Source organism: Diprion similis, chromosome 3 (genome assembly GCF_021155765.1).
Source record: "Diprion similis isolate iyDipSimi1 chromosome 3, iyDipSimi1.1, whole genome shotgun sequence".
Lineage (NCBI taxonomy): Eukaryota > Metazoa > Arthropoda > Insecta > Hymenoptera > Diprionidae > Diprion > Diprion similis.
In genome coordinates, this window is record NC_060107.1 from 9,865,272 (window position 1) to 9,888,922 (window position 23,651).

At 37.2% G+C, this 23,651-nt stretch overlaps 2 protein-coding genes across 4 annotated transcripts in view; both read right to left on the reverse strand.

Moving 5' to 3' along the window:
• Positions 1-23,624, reverse strand: part of LOC124404233 (5-hydroxytryptamine receptor-like) — a 30,912-nt gene extending 7,288 nt beyond the window's left edge. Inside the window, exons 1-2 of one of the 3 annotated variants that reach the window (XM_046878208.1) lie at positions 23,527-23,624; positions 595-741 (exon numbers count right to left, since the gene is read on the reverse strand). In XM_046878208.1, the coding sequence (XP_046734164.1) occupies positions 595-699 (105 nt within the window). In that variant the 5' untranslated portion in view covers positions 700-741; positions 23,527-23,624. Of the gene's footprint in view, positions 1-594; positions 751-15,952; positions 16,084-23,526 lie in introns of those variants that run through there. The other 2 variants (XM_046878206.1, XM_046878207.1) reach the window with 2 other exon arrangements.
• LOC124404662 (5-hydroxytryptamine receptor-like) lies at positions 6,244-23,650 on the reverse strand. The gene is made up of 3 exons (XM_046878995.1): positions 23,527-23,650; positions 15,953-16,086; positions 6,244-6,450 (listed from the first exon to the last, which is right to left on the reverse strand). Exons 1-3 carry the CDS (start codon positions 23,648-23,650, stop codon positions 6,244-6,246), a joined length of 465 nt encoding a protein of 154 aa, XP_046734951.1.
• Between the last annotated feature and the right edge of the window lies 1 nt (position 23,651).

The window sequence follows — 23,651 nt, forward strand, 5'->3', positions numbered from 1 at the left end:
AAATTACTCGTACACCTGACGCGAAGGGTGGCTTTTGATTACTATAGAGAAAACGTCCCCTCTTCTTGTTCCACCAAAGTGTCACGTTGGAAAAAAGTATATTCATGTAAGTGCTTGACGATCACTGGACTCGTAAAGTCATTCACTTCAAATTACGTAAAATGATTATATGGAAAATTTTATTTGGAATCATTTTAATGGTCATCAAGATGTATAACCTGTACAACTTTACCTTCAAAATTACGAAGTATTATTAATTTTATGTAATCGATTTTGGATAACACAGGAGCATCACATCGGATTCATCAATTTTTTGAAACACACCCACTGACTAGTATCTCGAGATTCTCTCCAAGCGAAAGAAGAGGATTCGATGAGCTTGGGGCTGGGAAATGGTCATTCAAGACCTGTGGAAACTCGGAGGATCGGGTCGAGTGACGCTAGGATAGACTTTCGACCTTTCCTTTGTGATCCTCAAAGTGCGGGGTGGTGGTCGAGGTCGACGAAGCAGCTAGCAGCTTCGAGAGGATCAAGAAAGGACTCCAAGGAGCAAAAGGACCCGGATCAGGGTTGAGTGCCGTTTAATTGTCTTACCTGAATGTAATTGAGGTCTGTCACCGCCCAGTATCTGTCCACGGCGATGGCAACGAGATGCAGAATCGAAGCGGTGCAGCAGAGGACGTCGCTGCTGGTCCACATGTCGCAAAGTTCCGGACCCAGCGACCATCCCGCAGAATTAATCTGGAACATCAGAAAGAACAGTGTGTAATGGTTGATGAATGGTTTCACTGCTCACCAACGTTTCAAGTTCCTTCAAACATTTTCGTCTCTGTCTTTTGTTCTTTCGGTGGATGAGTTGACTCGATGAGGTATGATTTCGAGTGATCATGAAATCAGAAATTCTTTACGGAATATGTTTTTTTTTATTTTGAAAGTTCGCATGATTGATCGCCAGCTGACTAAATTTCTAGAATTCCCGACTATTTACTCTCAAGAATCCCAATTAGAATAAAATTCGTTACTGGAAACAGACTGCTGAGGTTACCTCGCATTTCCGAAAATCAATCTTATCGGCTGAGGATTTTCAGTTTTCAGTCAGTAAATGATAAAGAAGAAAACTCCTGATTTATTACTCGTCAAAGTAATAGCAGTCCTTTGCCGGAATGCCGTCGTTGTGAGAAAAATTACAAACTAATAACAAAAATTAAGATTATACTACATTCACAGAAAAATTAGGAATGAAATTTTGGTTCTCGCGGAAGATTTTTGATTCAGCTGGTTCAAGTCCATTTCAAATTAGAGTTCAAACTTGATGGATAGTGTATCCGTGGAAGAAAGACACTTTGCTTCTTCGTTCAATTCGCGTGTTATAATTATCATCAATCCATGATCACCGTTAAAAAATCATACGTGCCTCGGTCTAGGGGGGGGGGGGGAGTTTCACCCCGCGGTATTTATCGGGATTAAAAATGCGGAGGGAGCGGAATGAACAACCTGTGACCAGCTTCCGGACGGTTTAACTTTTGAGCCGAACACAAACACCATCGACCAGGACACAGCTGGACGTGCCAAGTACTTGTTCCACTTGTTTACGTCGTTAAACTGATATACGCATACGTATGGGATTTACTACTCCTATCGGATCCGATACCTGCTGTCACGCATCGCCATTTTGCTACCCTGCGGATAAAATTGATTCCTTAGCACGATTTCGACCACACGGTTAAAAAACAGGCGAAATTGAATCAGAGGTATTATTATTTTTCTGTACCGAAATTCACTAGAAAGGTAATATGCACTAGCACTTTGCTTTGATGATTTACGACTTTTAGTTTCAGTGTGATTATAGGAGGATCCATCACATGTTTTTATTTGTTTATTTTCATCACGTGGTCGTAGCTTTATTAAACAACATGCAACGTATATGTATATGTTGTATAATCAAACGGCGTAATGCGAAAATTCGGACCCAAGAAATATGAGCTTAATTGGAAGATTCCAGCCTCGTTACTCCGCGGGTTAATTTCTACCCTGCAGGGCAAGGTAGCCCATTATACAAATCACGTCTCGAACGAAGGTCGCATATTTAATATGGTGCCAATTATAATTGTAATTTCGTTTCCTCTATTCATGAAGTTCTCACTCTCTGTTTATAACCCTTTATTATTCTCTCTCCGCTCAACCTGCGAGTTCCAATCCGAAGGGAGCTATTTGAAAATTAAATCTTCTTGGCCAACCGTTTCAAGTGTATTGAAACGCGTCCCCGCCTCATCGAATTACTGGAAGACTCGTCAAATATTAACACATCCATCTTAATCTAGTCAACTTCCCGCGTTATTGTCAATATCACTGTCATTGCCGACTTTAAGTCCAAAATTTATGTGTTCAGTCACTTATATATATATAATGTAATGTGATCAAAAAATTTCGGAAGATCTCAATTATTCCACTTCAATTCAATTTCCTTAAGTCTTGCGCTTTGACACAGCATTATACCTATAATTTTTGCAATGAAAAACGATGAAAAAGAATTTATTTATTTATTTATTATTGTTAAATGAATTGTGACTACATTGATCGAACATCGGTATATGGGCAACAAATTTTCTCCGCATCGTCTCCCCTATTTCATCGTTTATTCATTTGGACTCTTATTTTCACCAGGCATTTCAACATGACCAAGAAAAATATGGAATCCAAAACAAAAAGAAATTGAAATTTTTTGCTCACAACCCGGAATTCGGTTATTCAAAGCTATTAATTATTCTCAACCGCATGCAGCATAACGGCTCAAGGGAAGAATGTACAAGCCTCGACTGACTCCGGTGTAATTAAAAGGCTATGCATAGAACAGGTTATGGCCACAAATACCGGCAAGAAATTAATTGCCGAGGGGTCACCGCACCACTGATCATGGGCAAACAAATTTCTAGTACAATTTTGTACATACATGTATATGCATAGCAACGAGGAAAATTTAGGTAAAATAAATATACATACATAATTCGAAACGTCGGTTTGAGAATTATTACAAACACAAGATAATTTGCTGGGAGTAACAATTCATCGTCAGTGTGTTTATTATGCTTATATAGAAATTTATAGCTTATAATTTATTCAAACGAAACTTTAGTGACCACGGTGAAAAAAAAATTGAACATATTTCCATCTTGCACCCTTAATTACGTTTTTCAATAATGGTAAGAAACGAAAAAACAATCAAATTATACTTTTCCATATTTTAACAGCCGTACGAAGTAACAACAAAGATTGTTTGAAGTTGCAGTAATTAAACTGTGATAAAGCTATGACACGGAAATTTTTGAGGTGGGACGTTGAACATCCCGCTGTGATTGAAAGGGTTAAACGATTAACTTCAAAGAACTTGCGATAATTGGGTTTAGGGTTGATATAGATCCCTATATATGCTTTTGAGGCGGTTTCTATTCCATTATTTGCGAGTAATTTGTAGGGCGTCGCAGCCAAATTTCTAAAAATTCCAAAACAAGTTCCACCCTACTACACTATACATCAAAGTTACAAGAAAATTAGGAACGGTGACGCGGGGTGAAAACGCACGGAATTTCCCACTATACACCAGGCGGAGCTAAGGTGTCACGGAATTCCACTCCCCACGCGACACGGCATTTCCCCCATGGACCACTAATATCGATTAAACGATTACCACCCCCCACACCCTGGGCTCCCGGTGTCCCTCGGCAAATACTTTTCATTGTCAGTTATAATACCTACAGCGCAGTTTCACCCCGTCGCGAATAATTACTCGTGCACAATAATATCGCCAGTCTCTGACGGTTTCGTTTCCTGCGCCGGTTAGGGCTGCCTGTCCAGCTGCAACCCTTAGAGAAAGGAGTCTGTTTGCTTTGCCGGTAAGCATTCCCCATGGATTTATGGGGGCGGAAGTTTTGAGCCCTCCATTGCAAACTCCGGTTATCTCTCTTCCTCTTCCTCTCTCTCTCTCTCGCTGACTATTCCTCATTGTTCGGATATACATATGTATGTACGTGTATGTATGCAGGTGCACTATTCCCATCCAACAATGAGCATTGCGCCATCCTTCTACGTTGCAACAGTCAATGTTTACCAGTCGACATGTTAATTAGTAGCGTAGCTTCCTCGCTCGCTTGTGTACGACTAGCGTTTATGCACCGCAATGCGCCTTCGATGCATTACACGCGTGTCTATTCACTCGGTAGGTGTATATATATATATATATACAACCTCTCGTCATCCATGCAGGAACGCAATTGTTGGGAAATAGGTCGATTCTTTTTCGCCGGAAGTATGTGACTCTTGAGAATATATGGTGATGGATAAAAAAAAAAAACTAGAAAAAAAATAGGAAAATGTTTAAAACAAAAGTTTTGCATACATTGTGATTCAAGTCTGTTGAGAACGGTTTCGTCAATCGCGCAAACTTAGCTAACATATTGTTCACCGACCAAATATCCATAAAGAAGCCAAAAATATATTCTGCGCAAATCATTCACTGTCATTATGAAAGTTTTCCATACGATTTGAACACTCCATACTTGCGAAGTACTGAGCTGAAAAGTTCGCAAATACGAATTTGAATAGCTACAGGAAAAGTTGTTAGACCGGGTTCAGTGTTATAATCTTGAGGTATTCGGACCATCGAAACCTCTGTTTAAAGTGCCTTGTACCGAGAAGAATAATGGTGTCAGTATAATGGTGGAAGAATTTTTTTATTAATATCTTTTTTCGTTTCATGGAGCTGCTTTTACTTGCAGCATTAATCTACGTCATGGATACGGTACGGGCTTCGGATTGACACAGTGGGGAAATAAATTTAAAAAGCAGAAAAGAGGGGCTGCTGCACAGCACTCTTGTAATTAAGCCTTTCCGAGAGGATTCGAGACACGCATTTAACGCTGAATTATCCCGAACACGCAGTGTCCACCAACGACCTGCAGCTTTTGGCGCCCATCATCAAAGGGCTACACTTCGGGCGGTGCCACTTGGGCAGCTTCACTTCACTTCACTTCACTTCACTTCACTTCGAGTAATGATATTCAGATAAAACATTCATACGGTGCTACCTACATTGACGATCCACATCAGATCTGCTCCAGTAATTTTTCATGGCGTTGCATGGCAATTCTACCCCCTGAAAAGGCATGAGGCTCAAGTTATTTAATTTTGCATTATCCGTGTGTGTGAAGCAACCCTTTTAGCGAATTTTTTTTTAAACAAAACTCGAATGCTACTTGTTTACCCGGTATTAAAGGAAGATACCGGAAAGATTACTAATATTATGGTGACGAGTGAGTATTTGTAACTGTGTCACTTGATCCACGCATGAATTTCATTTGGTAAAATCGAAAATCTATCAACGTTGGGTAATAGTCACGTTTGTCAAGTTACATTTACACTCGATTAGAATTTGAAAACATTTCTCTCTCGATGGATGTACGTATAGACCATTCGATTTATCGCAACTATTTAATTTGTTGGTCCCAGTCAGTGATCATTGTTATTATTTAAACTAAAAATACCGCATTTTGAATACCACAAATTTCAAAAATTATTTTCGAGAGAGGCTTGACGCAGGCAGCGCCATAATTCTTCAATGTCGTCAATTGTACGATTAGAAAATGGTACAGAGATATAAAGCAAGCGACCATTGCATTCATTCGCAGGTCCAAATGTCGAGGGCGCTGCAGACAACGGGAAAGTAACGCCCTTGAGTATACGCACTCCGAAACGCTTTGCAAATAAGCGTTTCATATCCATTATTCATTCGGAGAAATATGCTTTTGACGCCGTTATTATATTATATAGTGCGGCCCGCAAACCGTAAACAAAAAAAAGTTTTCACCCTTGACATATGTGTGAAAACCCTTGAAAATACATCCGCATAATCACACTTTCATTTTATTAAAGTAAATTTATTCTAAACCGACTGTTTGGTACTTGTCTAGAGTTCGGTTCCAAAGCTAATCGGGATGGGATGAGTGAGCGAGAGGGTGAATAAATAAAGTCCACAATTTCGCGAGAGATAAGAGAGCGCTTGCTTCGGCACAAAAACCCTCACGGTTTAGAGGAAAAAGCCGAAGCAAGTTCTGTATATATTCAACAAAAATCAATTCGACAGGCTACAAAGTAATAAATTCGCTGGCGCTTTCCTTACTAGACAAATTAATCTATAAATTGAATGATCATTCAATAATCTTAATCTACCTGCCAAGTGTGTACAACTCATCAACACGCCGCACTTCCGACTGTTACGTGAAAGTGGGGTAACGGGGAGCGTCCAAAATGGCTCACGGCCGTGCAAACAGCGGTCCCGATTTCTCGGGGATCCAACGCTGTTGTGTTCGGGCGACAAGTGCATCGCCGCGTCGACGCTTCCCCTGGTAACGGGCATCTCAGGTCACCAAGAGGTGGACCCCGTTCCCATAACCAACCCTAAAAACGCGATCCTCAAAACTACGTGAGATGGAAAGAACTCGACACCCGACGAGCGCGGGGAGAACGCGGTAATCGCACGCACGGACAGAATAAAAAGATTTAGCAGTACGTCCTACCTACTCGAGCGCTCGATTCTGAGTGAATCGCGCGCGCGCATGCGCCCGCTAGACTCCGTTTGCGCACAGCGCGCCACCATGCGGCCGGGTGCCTCAACGTCGCGAGGCGACAACGGGTCCGCGAGGTTCAAGCGCGAACACCCACTAAATAATCTTTTGGGGCAGCTTACATTTTGTTTTTTTTTTTAAGGGAAATGTTTTCGAAATTATATTATTGAATAATTTTTGAAAATTTTTCAACCAGTACTCAAATTTCGATTTTTTCATACAAGCGTTCTTTCATCCAGGTCTTTGATCACGCATATCTGAGCTGCGCGTTTATGTTATATCGCAGATCTGCGAGAATGATTTGTTTTTCTTTTTATTCTTCATTACATTATGTCTCGAATAGATCGAATAATGGATTCGAAGTAACAATCGAGTAAATAAAAAATAAAAAAAATTGCAAAAAACGATCGTCAAAAATTGGAACCTCAAGTAACAAAAATTTATCAATCATAGAACCATGTCTGAAATTTTTCCTTACAATTTCAATTTTCATTCAAAGAAATCATAGAATAATGCAATTTCACTGATATTGTTTTGGTGTAATAAGGTGTATCGAAATTTTTTTCTGTACTTTTTCATGTAAATTTTTTAGTTGGACGAAACCTGTACTCGCAGGTCAGTCTTGATGCAGATTGTACAATACAAAGTTATAACGTTACGTCACGTTTTCACCCCGACACTGTTTTGACCTGACTGTACATTCCGCACATCCTCAAAAGACGGCGTCATTTACGCATATAACGTCGTTAGCATGACGCCTCTTCCAAAGGGTGCAAAAAAGATGAGGCGGCTAGATTGTCGGTAGAAAATAGCGATCGCAATATACAGGTATGCAATATCCGAAGCGAGAAGAGCCGGAAGGACCGCCGTTTCCTGATCCTCACCCTGCTGCGGGTGCCTCCGAGGCATTTTGTACTCACCAGCTTGTCACCTACACATGCGGCCCCTGACTGTAATGCAACACCGTTTACCCCCGCAAGTTCAGCCTCCCCCTGACCTTTACGTGCCACCCCATACACGCCATACAGCGGCCATCGCTTGCACGTTTGTTGGATGTGCTCTATCTTGTGATAGCTCACCCTGTGAAGTCCACGTTCTGAAAGCCTTCGTTTCATGCTGATCATCCGTACTTACCTACCGAGAAGAACCGGTAAAGCCTAGCAGACTGTTTTTCCGACGGCGCATGCGTGAGATAACCGAAATCTATTGGAGGGTGAGACTCCATCGTCGATGCAGGTTGACCAACTTAATCGAGCCGAGAAACGAAACGTTTAACTCTTCCGAGTCGAGTGACGGTTTGAAGTTAAATTGTTTATGACGACTCATAGCAGTTATAGGTCGTCAGTCGGTGGACAATAAAAACCTGCGAAACCTTTCCGCATCACTAAGGCAAGTGATTGACACCTGATTATCCTGAGAAACTTCTCATCACTTACATAACCTTCATAAACTAAGTTTGACAGCTGATACTCGTGGTGGTCAGCCTGCATGAAAATTCTGCAAGCTTGCGCATGCGCGGCCAGAAGCTTATTTTGTTACGTTTCAAGCGTATCTTTTGAATTTCACTAAAACTCCTGATAGTCTGTGAAATTACAGAATATAGATAAGTGATGAAAAAAATTAACAAGTATTCGAAATAAATTTGGTTCTACATGGTCATGATGTATCGGTATATGCTAACAATAAGATTAGTAAAAAAAAAAATGAATTACTCATTGACCACATAATAATTTTAATATTCAAATAAACGATAAGATTCAATGTTGAAGTTGTGTTCATATAACGTCTATGCGTATACTACGAATAACCGCGAGCCCATTAATGGACCAAGAGTCGGTACCCAGCTCACCGGACATTCGAAAATTAATGATGCAGGATGTAATTAACCCCGGTAGGAAAGCAGTTATTCCTTTTCTCTACCAAAATGGTAATCAGTGATTACTATGAATGGTAAATTCGTTCGTATAGATCCCGGCGATTCGTTTAATCGAGTTTGTCCGACTGTTTCCTTTCACTATACCCAATTGTGTAACCACTTCGTATTCTGAGCTGTTGAACACACCCGACTACCCCTTCGTCCTTCGACTATCTTCGCAGTGAATATCACCGAGTCCAAGCTCAACCCTTTCCTCCCTTCGTCTTGGACTTGTTCGTCGTGGTCACCTAGCACTGGGTGCACACACCTATTAGATTAGACCACCGTTAGATTGTTAGAGAGCGTAGTCTGACTCCAGTCGGGTGTACCTGATACTTAAACTTCACCAGCTCCACTCGGCGCTAACTTTCCCCAAGTTCTCCTTTAGTTCAGCTACCCTTCTCTCTGTGTGTATACCTACGGGCAAAGAGAACTTTGAACTTTCTTCGCCAGCTCTCTTGCTTTTGACACAACTTCGCAGAACTGCGTACGCTCGTGATGAGCGTGTAGGAACATCGTTGCTGCCTCCACCGCCAACCCGCTTCTATTTGATGTTTAATTCACCCTGAATTCACCCTCCACTGTTATTTCCACCTAGCCAACCGGGCCCCCAAATTGATAAACAATCCCTCCGACTGAAACCGTGTCAATTGCATATTCACGCCGAGTCTAATTCTGATTGGGAAAATTTTCGCTCCCCTGAACCCTTTACGCCAATCGACACCCACCCTCGGTGTAATCAGTATATCCTCTGATCTTTTTGGGCAGGTTATAGTACGGCCAAACCAAATTCCGACACCGCCGGTGAATTGTGAATTCGTTGGAATATCTAGTTTTTAAGTTAAGGTAAGAAATTTAATTGGCCTGTCAATTTCTACCGGTTGCATATAATTCATTAATTTTTATCGACTTAAGGCAATTTTAATCAATCAATCAATCAACTCTGGACTTCAATCAATTATTCACTCTCTCTTAACAATTTTACACAATATCATCTTTTTTGAATAATCAATTTTTAAGAAAAAATCCGGATTCTGTGACGATGCTTTTATCTACGCCTCTGTCTGTTCAACTTCTGCTATAGTGTCATAATTATTATACTACCAAAAGATTGCGAATTTCAAAACAGTTTAATGTTCAACAGATTTCTGTGAATATTTTCTCCGAATCAAGAATCCGAGTCAATCATTCGTTCAGTAGAAATCCAGAGCCTCGAATAATTCCTGTTCAAAATTAAAAAATCTCTCTTTAAAAACAACGAAAATGCGGCAACTTTCGAGGCAATTCGAGTCTCAGGACACGCGGCAACTAACCACAGATTCAATCTGCGGAATTACTTGCAAGAAATTCTTTGCGACAGCAGAGATTCCGAGTACGGTAGGATAACATGACCGAATAAAACAAACGCGGTATGACACGGAATGAAAGAATCTTGGCTGATTGTTTTAGAAATGAAGCCAAGACACCGTCGCGGTGAGATGAACGCAGAGAAGTAAGGTGCGTGCGTTGAGAGATTCGGTGTTTTCATTTCCCGATTCTAGAGAAGAAACCTAATGCATCCTTGATTCCTGATTCCCGACTCTTGATTCTTGATTCGCTTGATTCTCAGGGTGGTTCGGTGAATCCTCGACGACAGGCAGACGCTTCGCGTCTTCTCGAGAGAAAACTCCAATAACACGAATGGACTTTCAAGCAGGCATACATCAGCCTCCCCCCCTCGTCTCTCCACACGCACACCTACACTGGCGGTGGAGTGCAAATATATGCGCAATCCTTACCACATTGATCAGGGACCAGGCTGGGAATGAAAGGAAAAAAATATCCCAAGAATGCGCTCCATCCTCCCTTGACGTCGAACCTCTTCGCATGTCCAACGGCCAACTTTATACGGACAATATGCCGTGTAGGTATGGTGGAAGGGTGACGCTATTTCAATCCTTTCTTTTTTTTTTTTTTTTTTTTTTCTTTTTTAATCAATCCATAACCCACCTCAAGTGAACATTTTTTCTCCCTCCTTCGGATGTCACGCGTCAAACTAGTTTCACATGTTTAAATAAATCCTTCTTTTCACTATCAAGTCGCAATGTCGATATGAAAATTTCGGTTTTGTTGATGCGGTAAACGCAAAGTATAACAGGTTGTAGATCCGCGCTCAGAGGGTAGATCTTGTCAATTGTTTCAAATAAACCGGCGATATTTTATTAACCACGTGTAAACAGTGGACAATCAAGGTTTGGTCCTGTATACATAAGCCATAAACAGAGAACGTAACAAAGCGAATCTCCGACGGAGCTCGTATTGAGGGTGTGAAACGAGTCGTTGATCGATAGCAGTAACGGAGCTGCTGTACGGGTGTATAGACAACACTCGAGTTGGTCAGTAGAAGGCAGGAACAGACATGGTACGTACGTATGAAAAATGTCAGTCGCGGGAAAAATAAATAGGAAAAAGGCCGCTCGAGATGAGGGTATTACACCGAAGCTGCGAGAATACCTCGCTGAATGTGGAGAGGGTAGAGGGCTTGAAATATCCTCAGTGAGCGCAACCCTTTGCGGCGGGAATGAAAAGAAAAGGACAAAGTACGAAGCAAAAAAACAAAACGAAACGAAACGAAACGAGAAAAAAAAAATAAAAAAAATTCAAAGAAACAAAATGAATAAGAAGAAAAACACACGCACACGCGGAGTGAAGGTAGCGAAGGTAGTGAAGGAGATAAAGAAGCGAAGCAAGGAATTCCCAAGGGTGCCGAGCGAGTAAGATGAGATTTTTCCACTCCTTCTTGGAGATTCTCTCTCTAAGCGAACATATCCTTCCCCCCCCCCCCCCCCCTTCCCCTCCCTCTTCTCTCCCCGCATAGTTGGAGATTACAATAACGTATCAAATGTACCTGTGACTTTGTACGAATGAAAGGAATAACTTAGGTGAAAAATATATGAGCTGACATATATGTATACTTTCGTAATTCGCAACTATATGACATGTGACCTCGTTTTTATCAACGTCAACTTTGTAGATGAAAATTCTGAGACCGCGTATGGATCCCTAAAAATAATCGTGATTAATATACGGACTCTCTGATATTTTTTATGACTAAGCTCCTATTTATACTTGGTAAATTGGGCTCCAAATTTACACTTTAAAAAAATTTTACATTTCAATACGTGATTCTATCTAACAGCTTCCTTTTGTACAAGGTGGACAATTTCCAATAGACCCATAGATCGGTTTACCGTTTCATAATCTTCGACGCCACGTGTAAGAAGACAAAAGTTTTTTTTTTTGTCTTTTACTATCCCACGGAACTTTGAATTGGAGAAGAAAAAGAAATATCTCAAGAAAATTTCAATCATAGTATTAACATCTTTTTAACGCAGGACTGTACCAAATACTTTGAACATCCTTCACTGTTAGGTTCTTCCTACCATATATATCGTAATCGGCGATAACATCCAGGCGATTTTTCTCCTCGCGTATAATACAAACGTTTGCATTATCCTAATCACATCACGCCTCCCTTAAAAATTTGATAAAGACGTGAAGTTTCTTTAAAGAGGAATAGAATGAAGATATTTGCAACTAAAAAGGCCGTCAGCTTGTGCGAAAAATGAGGACGCCGGCAGCTGCGTCTCTTTCGAGTATCTGCAACTTTAGCATATATATATGTGTATATATATATATATACATGCGGGAAGTTGTTTATCGTATGAGAATCCGGTGAAACTGTACACGCATAGACTGTGTCACTGACGTTCTTTTATACGTGTATAGATATATAGATATACGTAATAATGGGCGGAAAAGAGGCGCGACGAACTTTTATACGAACAATACTTATATATATATATATATATATATATATGTATATATATATATATATATTTATTGTATATAGAGAGGTATATGGTGTACATCAGCACCGGAAGTACTACCGGATATAACAAGGAGTCGTGAGAGCTTGATGTGCACAAGGATGGGAGGACGAAGCAGGTCTCACCAGCAGCAGACAAAGAAACTCCATCAACAGAACTATAAAACAGTAGTGAAGTTTGGCTGAGAAGAGTTGAAATAAAATGAATAAGTGATAATAAAATTACAAAAAATAGACAAATGAATAAAAAAATTAAAAAAATAGCCACTGAGAGTACCCGCAGCTGCACTGCGAGAAATTGTAGTCTTGTGCCAATTCATCCCTAACTGTATCACAAATTTTATTTCACTGAAGGTGTAGACTTTACTTGTCTCTCTATCTCTCTCAAAAATTCTCTAATAAACTTTGAAGCGTAAAAGTTATTTCATTCAACATTTGAAACGTTGTGAGAGAAGAAATAAAAAATAAAAAAAAAAAAAAACAGATTGGAAAAGAAATGGACGAGAATTATGATCAAAAATATTTTTCAATTCGATTTGCCGAATTAGTTACCGATGATGAATTATTTCAAAACCTCGTGGTTCATTGAACTGCTTAAAATCAGAAACAATGGAGTACAGGAAAAAAATTTTTTTTTTACATGTTCAGCTGTATTCGAAATATACAATTTACTTAGATAAATCCTGACGTGTTTTTGTAATTCGCAGTCTATTGGGCACCCAAGACTACATTACTTTTTTTTAAAAGGTTTTTGAGGGATTTTCCTCGTTGCAAAAACGTTTCGGGTTTTTTCTAATATCTTCTATTTTTTAAATTTTCATTTCAATGAATTTTAGAGTAGAAAATCAAAATTTTCAAGTCATGAAAAGAATTTTATAACCCCATTGTCGTAATGGTATTTTCTTGTTCTTTATTTTATTATAAATTAGGGTAAAAAAAAAAAACTATAATTAATCAACATTTATAATTATTCGCAAAAGATCGTCCCTTGTCATATTTTTTTTCATAAAAAAAATTTTTAATAATCACATTCTGCAATAAAAAAAAAAAAAAAAAAAAAGTTACTGTATTCTGATTTAATTTCCACCATAAATAGAAACTTGAGATACTCTTACAAGGTTGAATAAATTCATTCAATATGGAATAAAAATGATGAAAAATGAAACTTGCAATTTTCTCAAAGCATGCTTTGAAACTGCACGACGTAGGTACTAGTCCTGAATCCATTATATGTACGTGGAATTGAAGCGATAGCGATATATTCACGATCCATTAGTAATATCGTATGCAGTTGAATTAGCCGAGGTTCCATGGGAAGCGTAATTCACGTGAGGCGGACGGGGCAAATAATTTGTGATGCATTGTCTTTGCCCAAGGATTGGCCGGTAAAGCCAAAACTGTAATAATGTAATAATAACAGTGCATCCAGTGTGGCTTGGTCGCCTATCTCAATCCCTATGGTGTCACGTGAAATATACAACCTTTAATATTGCTTCGATTTTATCTGTGCTTCTAGGCGTCCTGAGCCCCTGTTTAACCGACGGATTTAAGTATCGTACGAATATGGATCGATAGTAAAACATAAAAAAGTAGAACACGGGGTTTTTATCGATGGTTGAAAAAATTGTTTTTTGTCTTTGGCGAGGACGATGAGAGAATAATTCGTGTGCCAAATGCCAAAAGAGTGTATTACAGCAGTTAGAGAAGATTTTGTGCCAAAAGGGCGTATAAAAAAAATTCAAATTTCGCTCTGAAACATGTAAAAAATGACTCGATAAATGAAGCTACATTAAAATAAAAATGAAGCATGAAAAATTGAACTGTTGGAAGAATGAAAAAGGGGCAAAATGGATAAAAGCAAAAGAAAATATTTAAAGATTTGGACGAAATTTTTTTGTTCTTGGAATAGTTCTTTAATTGTCAAAAATTTCTTTTATTTTCATTTGGCTATATTTGTAATTGAAATAATTTTTTTTTAAATATTTTAATATTTTTAGGCTTAAAATATGTTTACGAAGCGATTTGTAGAAAAAAAAATGATTTTCATTACCAGTTTGAAATGAACAATTTTTTTTTTTTGTGTAAATGATTATTCTGTATGTATCAAGTGATATTAAACATATGAGAATGACTATTTTTTTCAAAAATTTCGAATTTGCAGCCGGGAGAGTGTTATTTAAAAGTTGAAGAAAACCTATGATTTCAATTATTCAGCTAATAGAAATTCTCAATAATATTGTTTTTAAAAAAGAGTCATTTAAATGCAAAACTGAACTTTATTTAAATTTTGAAATTTTTCATAAAATAACTTTTCTTAGACTCCAAAATATCGTTCTGGTTTCTACAAAAGCAAACTTTGTATCTAATAGTTAGTTGAAAAAAAAAAAAAAAAAATCAATTCAATACTTAGCACAAGCAATTATCAGTGATTTTTTATTTGCATGAACTTTTTCTCTCATTTTTGTAAATTAAATGACAGAAAAGGCCGTAGTTATATCTATATGTATATGAATATCAGGTGGAACAATATTCCGGGGAACCGTTCGCAGAGGCTGGAGGTGATTAAGGTGAACACAAATTGACGCGGCTTACACGGTGGCGGCATTTTCGTGTAATTCCCTCCGGCCGAAACACGTCGACGATCTGAATTATTTAGAGGCGTTCGTTCCGTCGTTGTACGTATTTCGCCTCTAATACACATTGTGTAACCTACCTTAGGACACCGAGTCGTCAGGTTTCCATTGTAATAAGCATGTATGGCGAAGCCCTGCCTCGTAGAATCATTAAAATGAATCAACATAAACAAATATGCTGTACAATGTTTGGACTTGGGACGCGAGCTGTTTTTTCTTTCTTCATTTTTATCTCATTCTTTTAATGAGGCTGTTGTGGCGAAATTCAACACCTTTTGCTTAATTTGATTCCCATCAAGAATTCATCAAATTTGTATAATCGTTAGAATTCAGGAAAAAGAGAAATAACAATATTGCAAGCAAGAGCTTAGATGTTGCTTTTAATTTCAAACCCTATACATATATTAAATTGAATATATTTGTCGAAAATTTACTGAAAAAGTTTTTTTTTTTCTGTCCATAACTAGTGAATTAAATATTGTTGTTTATTTTAATAGTCACTTTGAGACAAAACAAAGTTTCTCAGGGAAACTGTACTGTACGTTATAAAATTGAATGAATTTATAGATGATTTTAAAAATTCGAAAATTATTTGAAATGAAAAATTTTGAATTTAATTAAAGTACTTTTCAGGAAATCTGTGAATTTTTTAAATCCTCAACGCGCAGCTGACGCTTAGTTATAATAATTAGCATCGTTGGGGTTGAAAATTAGTTGTGAGAAATATTTTTTGCTAACTATTTTTTTGCACGCGCAGAATTTCAACGCAAGACAAAACACTCCATACTTGAATCTCTGATTATTTTCATGTTTATTTTTTCCGTTTTTCGTATTCATTTTTATTTTCCTTTCCAACGCGAAGGAAGATTGCCTCCCCGGGGGGTGAAGCGAATTTCTAAGTTTAATCCTGTTAACTCACCTCGTAAACGGCACCCAGAGGCATGACGAGACACGCCACCATAAGGTCGGCCACTGCCAGGCTGACGATAAGGTAGTTTGCAACCGACTGAAGATTCTTCTCGAGAAATATGGCGGCGATAACGAAGACATTGCCTGAAACAGATGACAGAATATTTCCCTCTGTATTTCGATGTGACGATACGTGTTTACTTTATATCGTGTGTTACGACGTTGTGTCGGATGAAGAAGAAGTCATTTGAAATTACAATCGAAACTTTGTTCCATCGTAGCTTGAATTTTTGAAATATTGCATTTCGGAACTTTGCTGTTTCGTAAAAGTTTGATTTCTTTACTTCAAGTTTCGTTACCGGATAATTGGAAATTTATCACTTTCGAAACTTTGTAAATTGGTAACATCAACATTCTGTTTACGTTTAACATTGGTCGTATTTTGTCATATCTTTATTGTATGGAGTTTAAGCTTTGCTACAATTTACAATCACTAATTTCGAGTGATTTGTTTAATTTGGAATCAATAGGATCAGCAAGTTTACTCTAATAATCATTGTAAGTAAACATTATTAACCATTATCGTAAGGGAAATTTCAAACAAGGTATGAGTATGTGTAAGACTTTTGTTACAATTATATCGATCCACCTTTTTACGATTTTCTCCGTTTATCTATTCGATGTTTGAATAAAAATATTTGGCCATTTTTCGTATAACTTGTATTCCTCATTTATTCAAACGTCCATAAATTAGGTTTAAGATTGGTACACGTAAAAGATTAACCCGAGAAGACAAAATTTCCAAACAATATAGATCTACAAGATAAATTGTATACCTGCAAAGGAAAAAAATGAAGATACTCTGCAAGCTTTTGAAAATAAGACACATCAAAAGGGTTGATAGAAGTTTTTCAGGAAAATCATTTTCACATCCAGCACGGAAATCAATTCCATGAGCGTCGCCATTGCTACGTTTATTATTATCACGTCATACGTAACCCGTTATACATTATACGTATCCCAACTCGTTATCGTATTCTGTTATATCTTTCAACAAAGAGATTGTTCCGCTTAGCTTCACCCTCGCCTCACATCAGAAGATTGCCTACGGCTGAAATCCAATTTTATTCACAAATATATATTCTTCTGACTTCCCTTTCTACGCTTCAATCAAGTATCGTTATATTCATTACGCGAATTCGAAGGTATATTAAAGTCATTAAAAATTCATTTCAAAAGCTTTATCACATACATATAGAGCACTATATACTGCTGAGCAATAATAAAGCTCTATAGGTATGTAAACTCATAAAGTTCGTATAGTAGTAGAGGAGATTACACGATCCAGCTGATGGAATTTCGAGATTTAAAAAAAACGCAACAACTTAATGCTGTCTTCTTATGAAATCGGTTTATGGCAATCAGACATAACTTTTTTCCACTTCAATTTACGCCGCGGCTTCAACTTTTACCGTGAATGGAGAAATTAATATATTTCTGAGAAATGAAATCTAATCAACGTTCTCCATTGACGTGAGAATTACTTTGTTTAATTAGCTTTGATAAAAATAATTATTAAACAGTTTGTTTTGTTTTTTTTTACACTGGAACACAGCTTGACTTGTATAATTCAAAATTTTACCACTCACGTGACGTGCATAATCTCGATGGCATTTTAGTATAACTAACAATCTACCTCACTGTTCTCTCAATAACAATTCATCTCACATTACTGATAAACAAAATTCTTCTAGTATTTTTCATCGAAAAATAAAAACGCGTTGTCCGATTCCGATTAAGAGCAGTTCGTTTTATTCGTGAATAAATTCTCGATAAATCATCTGAGTTAGATTTTGGGCAACGATAATTTATTCACGTGATGCTAAATTACAAATTTCGCTATCGGTAAATTATAAAGATTTTACATGTTGATTTTTGTTTTATACCAATTACCGACTAGCTCAAAAAAATTTGATATCTGAACTATTAGTATTGTATTATTCTAAATATTTCAATTTGTCAATATTTGTCGGATTGACAAGAAACTTTCTGTGTGCGTGTACTCAAATATATGTACATTACAAAAATAAAATGTAAATAAAATAAAAATCGATATTTTGAAAATTTCAACTGTATGTAACCCCTTAAACGAAAAAAAAAAAAAAAAATTAAAAACCTGTTAAAAACGTGATCCACCAATAGTATAAATTTTGTTTACAACCCTTCCGATTCCGTTGTACATTTTTAATATTACGATAGTATATTAGTTTCCCAGGGACGTAGTAAAAGGGAGAAAATGGTACGGGTGACAGGGATTGAAGCCATTCCGTGAGATTGAAGAGATTAAACGACGCACCTCCGGCTCCGCATGCAGGCTAATCTTAGTTTTATCACTTTCCTTTCATTCCAGAGCTTTGCTTTCGGAAATTATTCCGCACCCCCTGCAGTGTAAGAAGATACGTGCGTGAAACGTTGTGATGTAAAACGTTGCAGCAACATCATCAGAAATTTTCATCGGCTTTTAACGAGGTGAAAATAAATAAATCAATCAAAGAAAAAATAATTCCCCAACGAAATCGATTCGAATACGTCACTTTGTTATATTGGATTCATTTGGGTAAATTTGCCATTTTTCGTCCGACGGTCAACCGGCGGGTATTGTAAATACTAGGATGCACCGATCGGCCTGATCGTGACGTGCGGCTTGTCCAAAGAGTTTCGATCGAATTACCCAACCAAACCGAATGATTGAAAGCTTCAATGGAACCAGTTTAGCACTGCATGGTAATTTAAATACATTTACAATTGCAATATGTTATCCCATTCATTCCATGTACATTATATACATACATATATATATATATACATATGGGATATTCCAAGTGAAATCGAGGAGTCATGACGTATTTACGAAAAAATTGTATTTTTTCTGTTATCCCTTTTTTTTACACCACCTGAAGGAGTAGCGAGAAAATTCTTCAAAAAAATTAGTCTTTTTCTATGAAGTGAAATCAATGCGAAAAAAAATTTATGGAATTATCTGATGACCTGGGGGAAATGACTCTTCGATTTCACTTGGAATGCCCCATACATATATATATATATATATATATATATATATATATGTATGGGGCATTCCACGTGAAAATTATCGGGTTTGAAAAATAATCGATTACACTCATTCTTAAATTCGATTCGTCTCGAGCACATGTGGGTGTACAGTTTCCACACACGAGTCTCTGTGCGATTAATCTGCACGGTATAAACGCAATATATCGTGCAAGTGACGTTGGTAGAGCCTGCAAAGTTACACGGGTCGGTTATGCCCTGGGTATTCTAGGTCTGTGGGCAGCATGCTTTGGAGATAAACTGAGAATCGTGTCCCGTCAGATGCAGCATATACCGCAGCTAACAGGACGGCTGGTTGGTTGGTTGGTAACCGTATAGGTTAGGTAACCATGTAATCGTATATAACGTGTAGGTATAGCCATCAGTGCGGTGTCTATATCAATGTTGTATGGAGAGGTATCATCTTGGACGTGAAGCCGTTATGGCGCCTCGGGAAATGTCACCCTGACACCGAATCAGGCTGAAACTCATGCAACTTTGGGAAATTTTAGTGCTCTTGTGACAAAGTCTTTGTAACTAAATTTGCTCCCAAAATTGGTTCCAAATAAATTCATAGAAATATTCTCAAAAACGCAGGTCTCTGAGGTTTAACGTTTGTAATATACAGGTTTTTACTCAAATTTTAGTCCTACAGGGTGTCAATTCTAAGAGGGCGTCAATTGTTACAGTGAAGATCGCTCCGCCATCTTGCGGAATGTATGTGAACATTTACAAAGTTATGAATCTACGCTAATCCTCCCTGTGATGTGTTTTCTGCACCCAAAAGTAAATATTTTTTCCTTACAAAATTCCCTGTCCAATTTAAAAACCATTCAGACGAAAAAAATAACAAAAAACCGAAGAAATAAATCAAATGTTTTTTTAAAAAGAAAAACAGTCAGAAATTATCAAAAATGAACGAGAAACAATATTTTGAAAATAATCACATATTTACGAATCGTGTTTCAAATTGGCAGAATTTTTTTACTCGTTGAAATTTGACAAAAGACATTTTTCCTGAATCAAAAATTTCAGGGATACTGCGTGATACACTATAAATTTACCAAACTCTGATTTTAATTCGTACTTTTTGACATTTTTGTTCCACTTATCAAGCACCGATATTTTTTTCGAACTTTGGAACTCTGCAGTTATTTTGATGGTTTTGAAAAAGAATTACAAAAATTCTGTACTTCTTTTCGTACCTACTTGTGTCACTGATTACTTCGTGTTCTGCATTAGATCTGCAATAATTGATGATTTTGGAATAGTACTCTCGAAAAATCTATAAGGTTCTGTTGAAGTGACTTTCAAACTTTCTCCATTTAAATACAAACATAACTGAAAACCCGAACAATATTTTCACATTCATACCTGCGTCAAATATTTTTCTACCAATGAAACGATAAGAGCTTCTAAAACATTTTCCCATTTTCGTATTCAAGCATTTATTCTTCTTCATACGGTAATAAAAAATGTGGAAAATTTATGCGAACGTGGTTCAGCCTTTTTGTACCGCAGAGACTTGCATATTTCTGAGGGATGGTGGACATAAATAAATTTGGATTTAGACTGACGTGAATTAGTCAGATTTGAAGGAAAGCTTACAAGCTTCGCAGGTCTAAATGGAACTGACTGTATTTCACGCAATACTTTTTCCAAGGTTGTGAATTTCTTACAAGGTTCAAATCGGTCCTGGCTTGTCGTAAATGCATTTATTCTTTTCCTCGTCCTTTTTCATGTCCTTTTAATACGGTATTATACATCGCATATCCAGGTAAAAGCTCATATAGATCATTCAATAGCAACAATTCCCAAATTTCCATCAGGCGAAGAAAATGTTGCAATTTAATGAAAGAATTTGAATATTTAAAAATTTAAAATAATATAACAAATTGAAATTGATTAATTTTATAATATCAACAAAAGTTTTCCCTACTCAACTATAACAATAAATGATTTCTCATTTCATAGTTACAAGCAAACATTTATTTTCGATCGAATGAAATTCAGTTGAAAGTGGACCATTTCAGTAAATCGAATGAATTCATATGAGCTAAAATTTTCCTTCGGTGTTGAATTTGATCGGAAGACAATTTTTTTTATTTCATATTGTTTTTTCTTTTTTCAATCTTGTAGGCATCATAATTCACGTATCAAATTTTCATCTGAAGAACCACCCATCAGTTTTTAGATAAAATTTTGATAGAAAAATTTTATCATAAGGAACAAGAAGAACAATAATGCTTAAACCACTCACGCAAATTTCGGATAACGAACGAAAAAATAAATTGGAATTTGGTAGTTTCGATATTATCAGTCAAATAATTTTCTTCCTTTATCGCCGAATCAGACTTGAATCAGCCACTCAATACGACGATAATTCGTTCGGCTATCGAAAAAACCAAAATACGGATATAGAAATAATATATATATGTATATATAAATATAAGGTATAATATGGACTGAAATAAGGAATTGCGTGACAAGGTAAAGTAACGCGTAAGAGCAAAGTGATTGGAGAAACGTATAAAAGAAAATTACCCCACTAACCGAAGGCTAATAGTACACCTATGATAGCCGAGCACTCAATCCGATGAGAGGTTTCTAAGTATACCTACCTAAACACACCTATCATTGAGAAACCATCTTCACCCTTGTTCACCCAAGAAGTATACTACGCACACTGCATCACACTAACAAATTGAGCGAAAAACTGCTAAGTGCAAAAAAAGTGGATCAATTAAAGTGTCGGAAAGTCAGAATATGGAGTAAAAATCAAAACGCAGAATTACAAGAAGAAGAAAATCAATTCGCTCAAAATGGAAATCAAACATCGTGACTTGAATATGTGATTCTTTTTTTGATAGTAATAGTTATTATATATTGTTAAAATTTTGAATTCTACATTATCAAATAACAGATGTATAATTTTCGATTAAATAAATTTGCAAATTTTTTATTCTGTAATGAGTTGATCAGTTGAATTATTAATTAACGTAAGTGCAGAATGTTATGTGTTATTTCTTCGATATTGTATTCTATGATTGCATTTTTTATTTAGAAAAAATCCGTCCAATCTTCAATTTTCAGTTACTGATTGGATTTTGTCAACCGTCGTAGTAGTTGGTGTTTTTTTTTTTTTTTTTTTTTTTTTTTTCCAAAATACCTATTTTTCTTATGTCACCTTTTTAACATTCAATTTTTGTTCGATAAAAGTGCATTCAAAGTCATTTTAAATCGAGTCTAACCACCGAATTGAAACGAACTTTGAGAATTCTTACCCCGTGCATTAATATCGTCAAAAATTCGGCATAATCGATCACACGATCCACGATTTAGAATTACGAAGCTTGCGAAGATATTCGGAAGCTGCTATTAATCTATCACAATATAAAATTCTTGAAACTTCGACCAGGAATCTCTTTGAAGATGGCCAATATTTATATAATCGTAAAATTCTTGTCAAAAATCACGTATATTATAAAACACTGCCTCCTTTTATCTTTCCGTCAAATTTTTTTCATCCGAGCTAAACCAACATCTCTTTCCTTTTCTGCATCAAGGGGAGATATATAAAAACGGCCAGTGCAAAAAACAGCGTGCGAATTTCCTGCTCAGTGTTATCAAACGTCAAATGCAGGTTCGGGAATTTTCCGTTTAATGTATTTTTTTCTTCTTCTTCTTCTTCTTTTCACCCTTCTTTAATTCTAAAATTTGTTGTAGAAAATTTTTCACACTTACGAAAGCTCTACGTGCTTTCAAATAACGTACCCTTCATCATCTTCCTATTGATTATCCATTAAAAACGGGCACTTTTTTCCCTACCGATTCTTCCAATGTTTTTTACCGTGAATTTTGAACACATACTCCATTTTCGGCTCCGATCACGCGTTCATAATACTCAACTCATTCGCCCCGCTACAAACGATCATCAGTGGAAATAAATGAAATGGACGTACACTTGGCCACAGTGATTCTGTCACTGATACGATTAGCTTTTTCGCCGAATCGGTTACGTTGGCAGTACAAAATCAGACCGCAGCGCCACCGTCGGCCGGTCGCGGAACAATCTTTCTAAACATAACGTAACCTATAACCGTCGAATTTTGTATCTTTAGAATAGATTCGACGGTTATGGGTTGTATTATATTCCGTTATACTGGCAAATTTTATATTTTTAGATTGGAATCTCCGGACATTAGTTATCTTATGTTTCGTTTCGTCAAATTTTGTGTTTTTAGGTTAAATTCTACGATCATGGATCAAGTTATATTTGAAAACATTAAACTGGTTTCACAACCGATTCCGCGGTGGCGTTGCGATCTGATTCTGGATCGCCAACGTAATGGACTCGTCGAAAAATCACGCGTCTAAGAATCACTGAAGCCAAGCTCACCTACAAGTTTTCCAACCTGTCCATGAATAAGATTATTTCAATCATCTAATCGCGGTGCATTTTTCGTCGTTACTCACCGATCACAGTCGTCAGGATCATCAGGCCCAAAACAACGGCTGTGAATATCGCCGCGAGATTACTGGCCGCATTGTCCGTCGACGTGGTCGAAGCGTTGCCACCGGTACTAAGATTGCTGTCCATG

Bases quoted from the DNA above. Each gene is read 5' to 3' on its own strand.
- LOC124404662 (XM_046878995.1), bottom strand. From the start codon at position 23,650: ATGGACAGCAATCTTAGTACCGGTGGCAACGCTTCGACCACGTCGACG. The intron at 16,087-23,526 runs GTGAGTAACGAC...CATCTGTTTCAG, and splicing joins GATCCTGACGACTGTGATCG to GCAATGTCTTCGTTATCGCC. The intron at 6,451-15,952 runs GTGAGTTAACAG...TCGCGTTTTTAG, and splicing joins CTCTGGGTGCCGTTTACGAG to GGTTGGTTATGGGAACGGGG.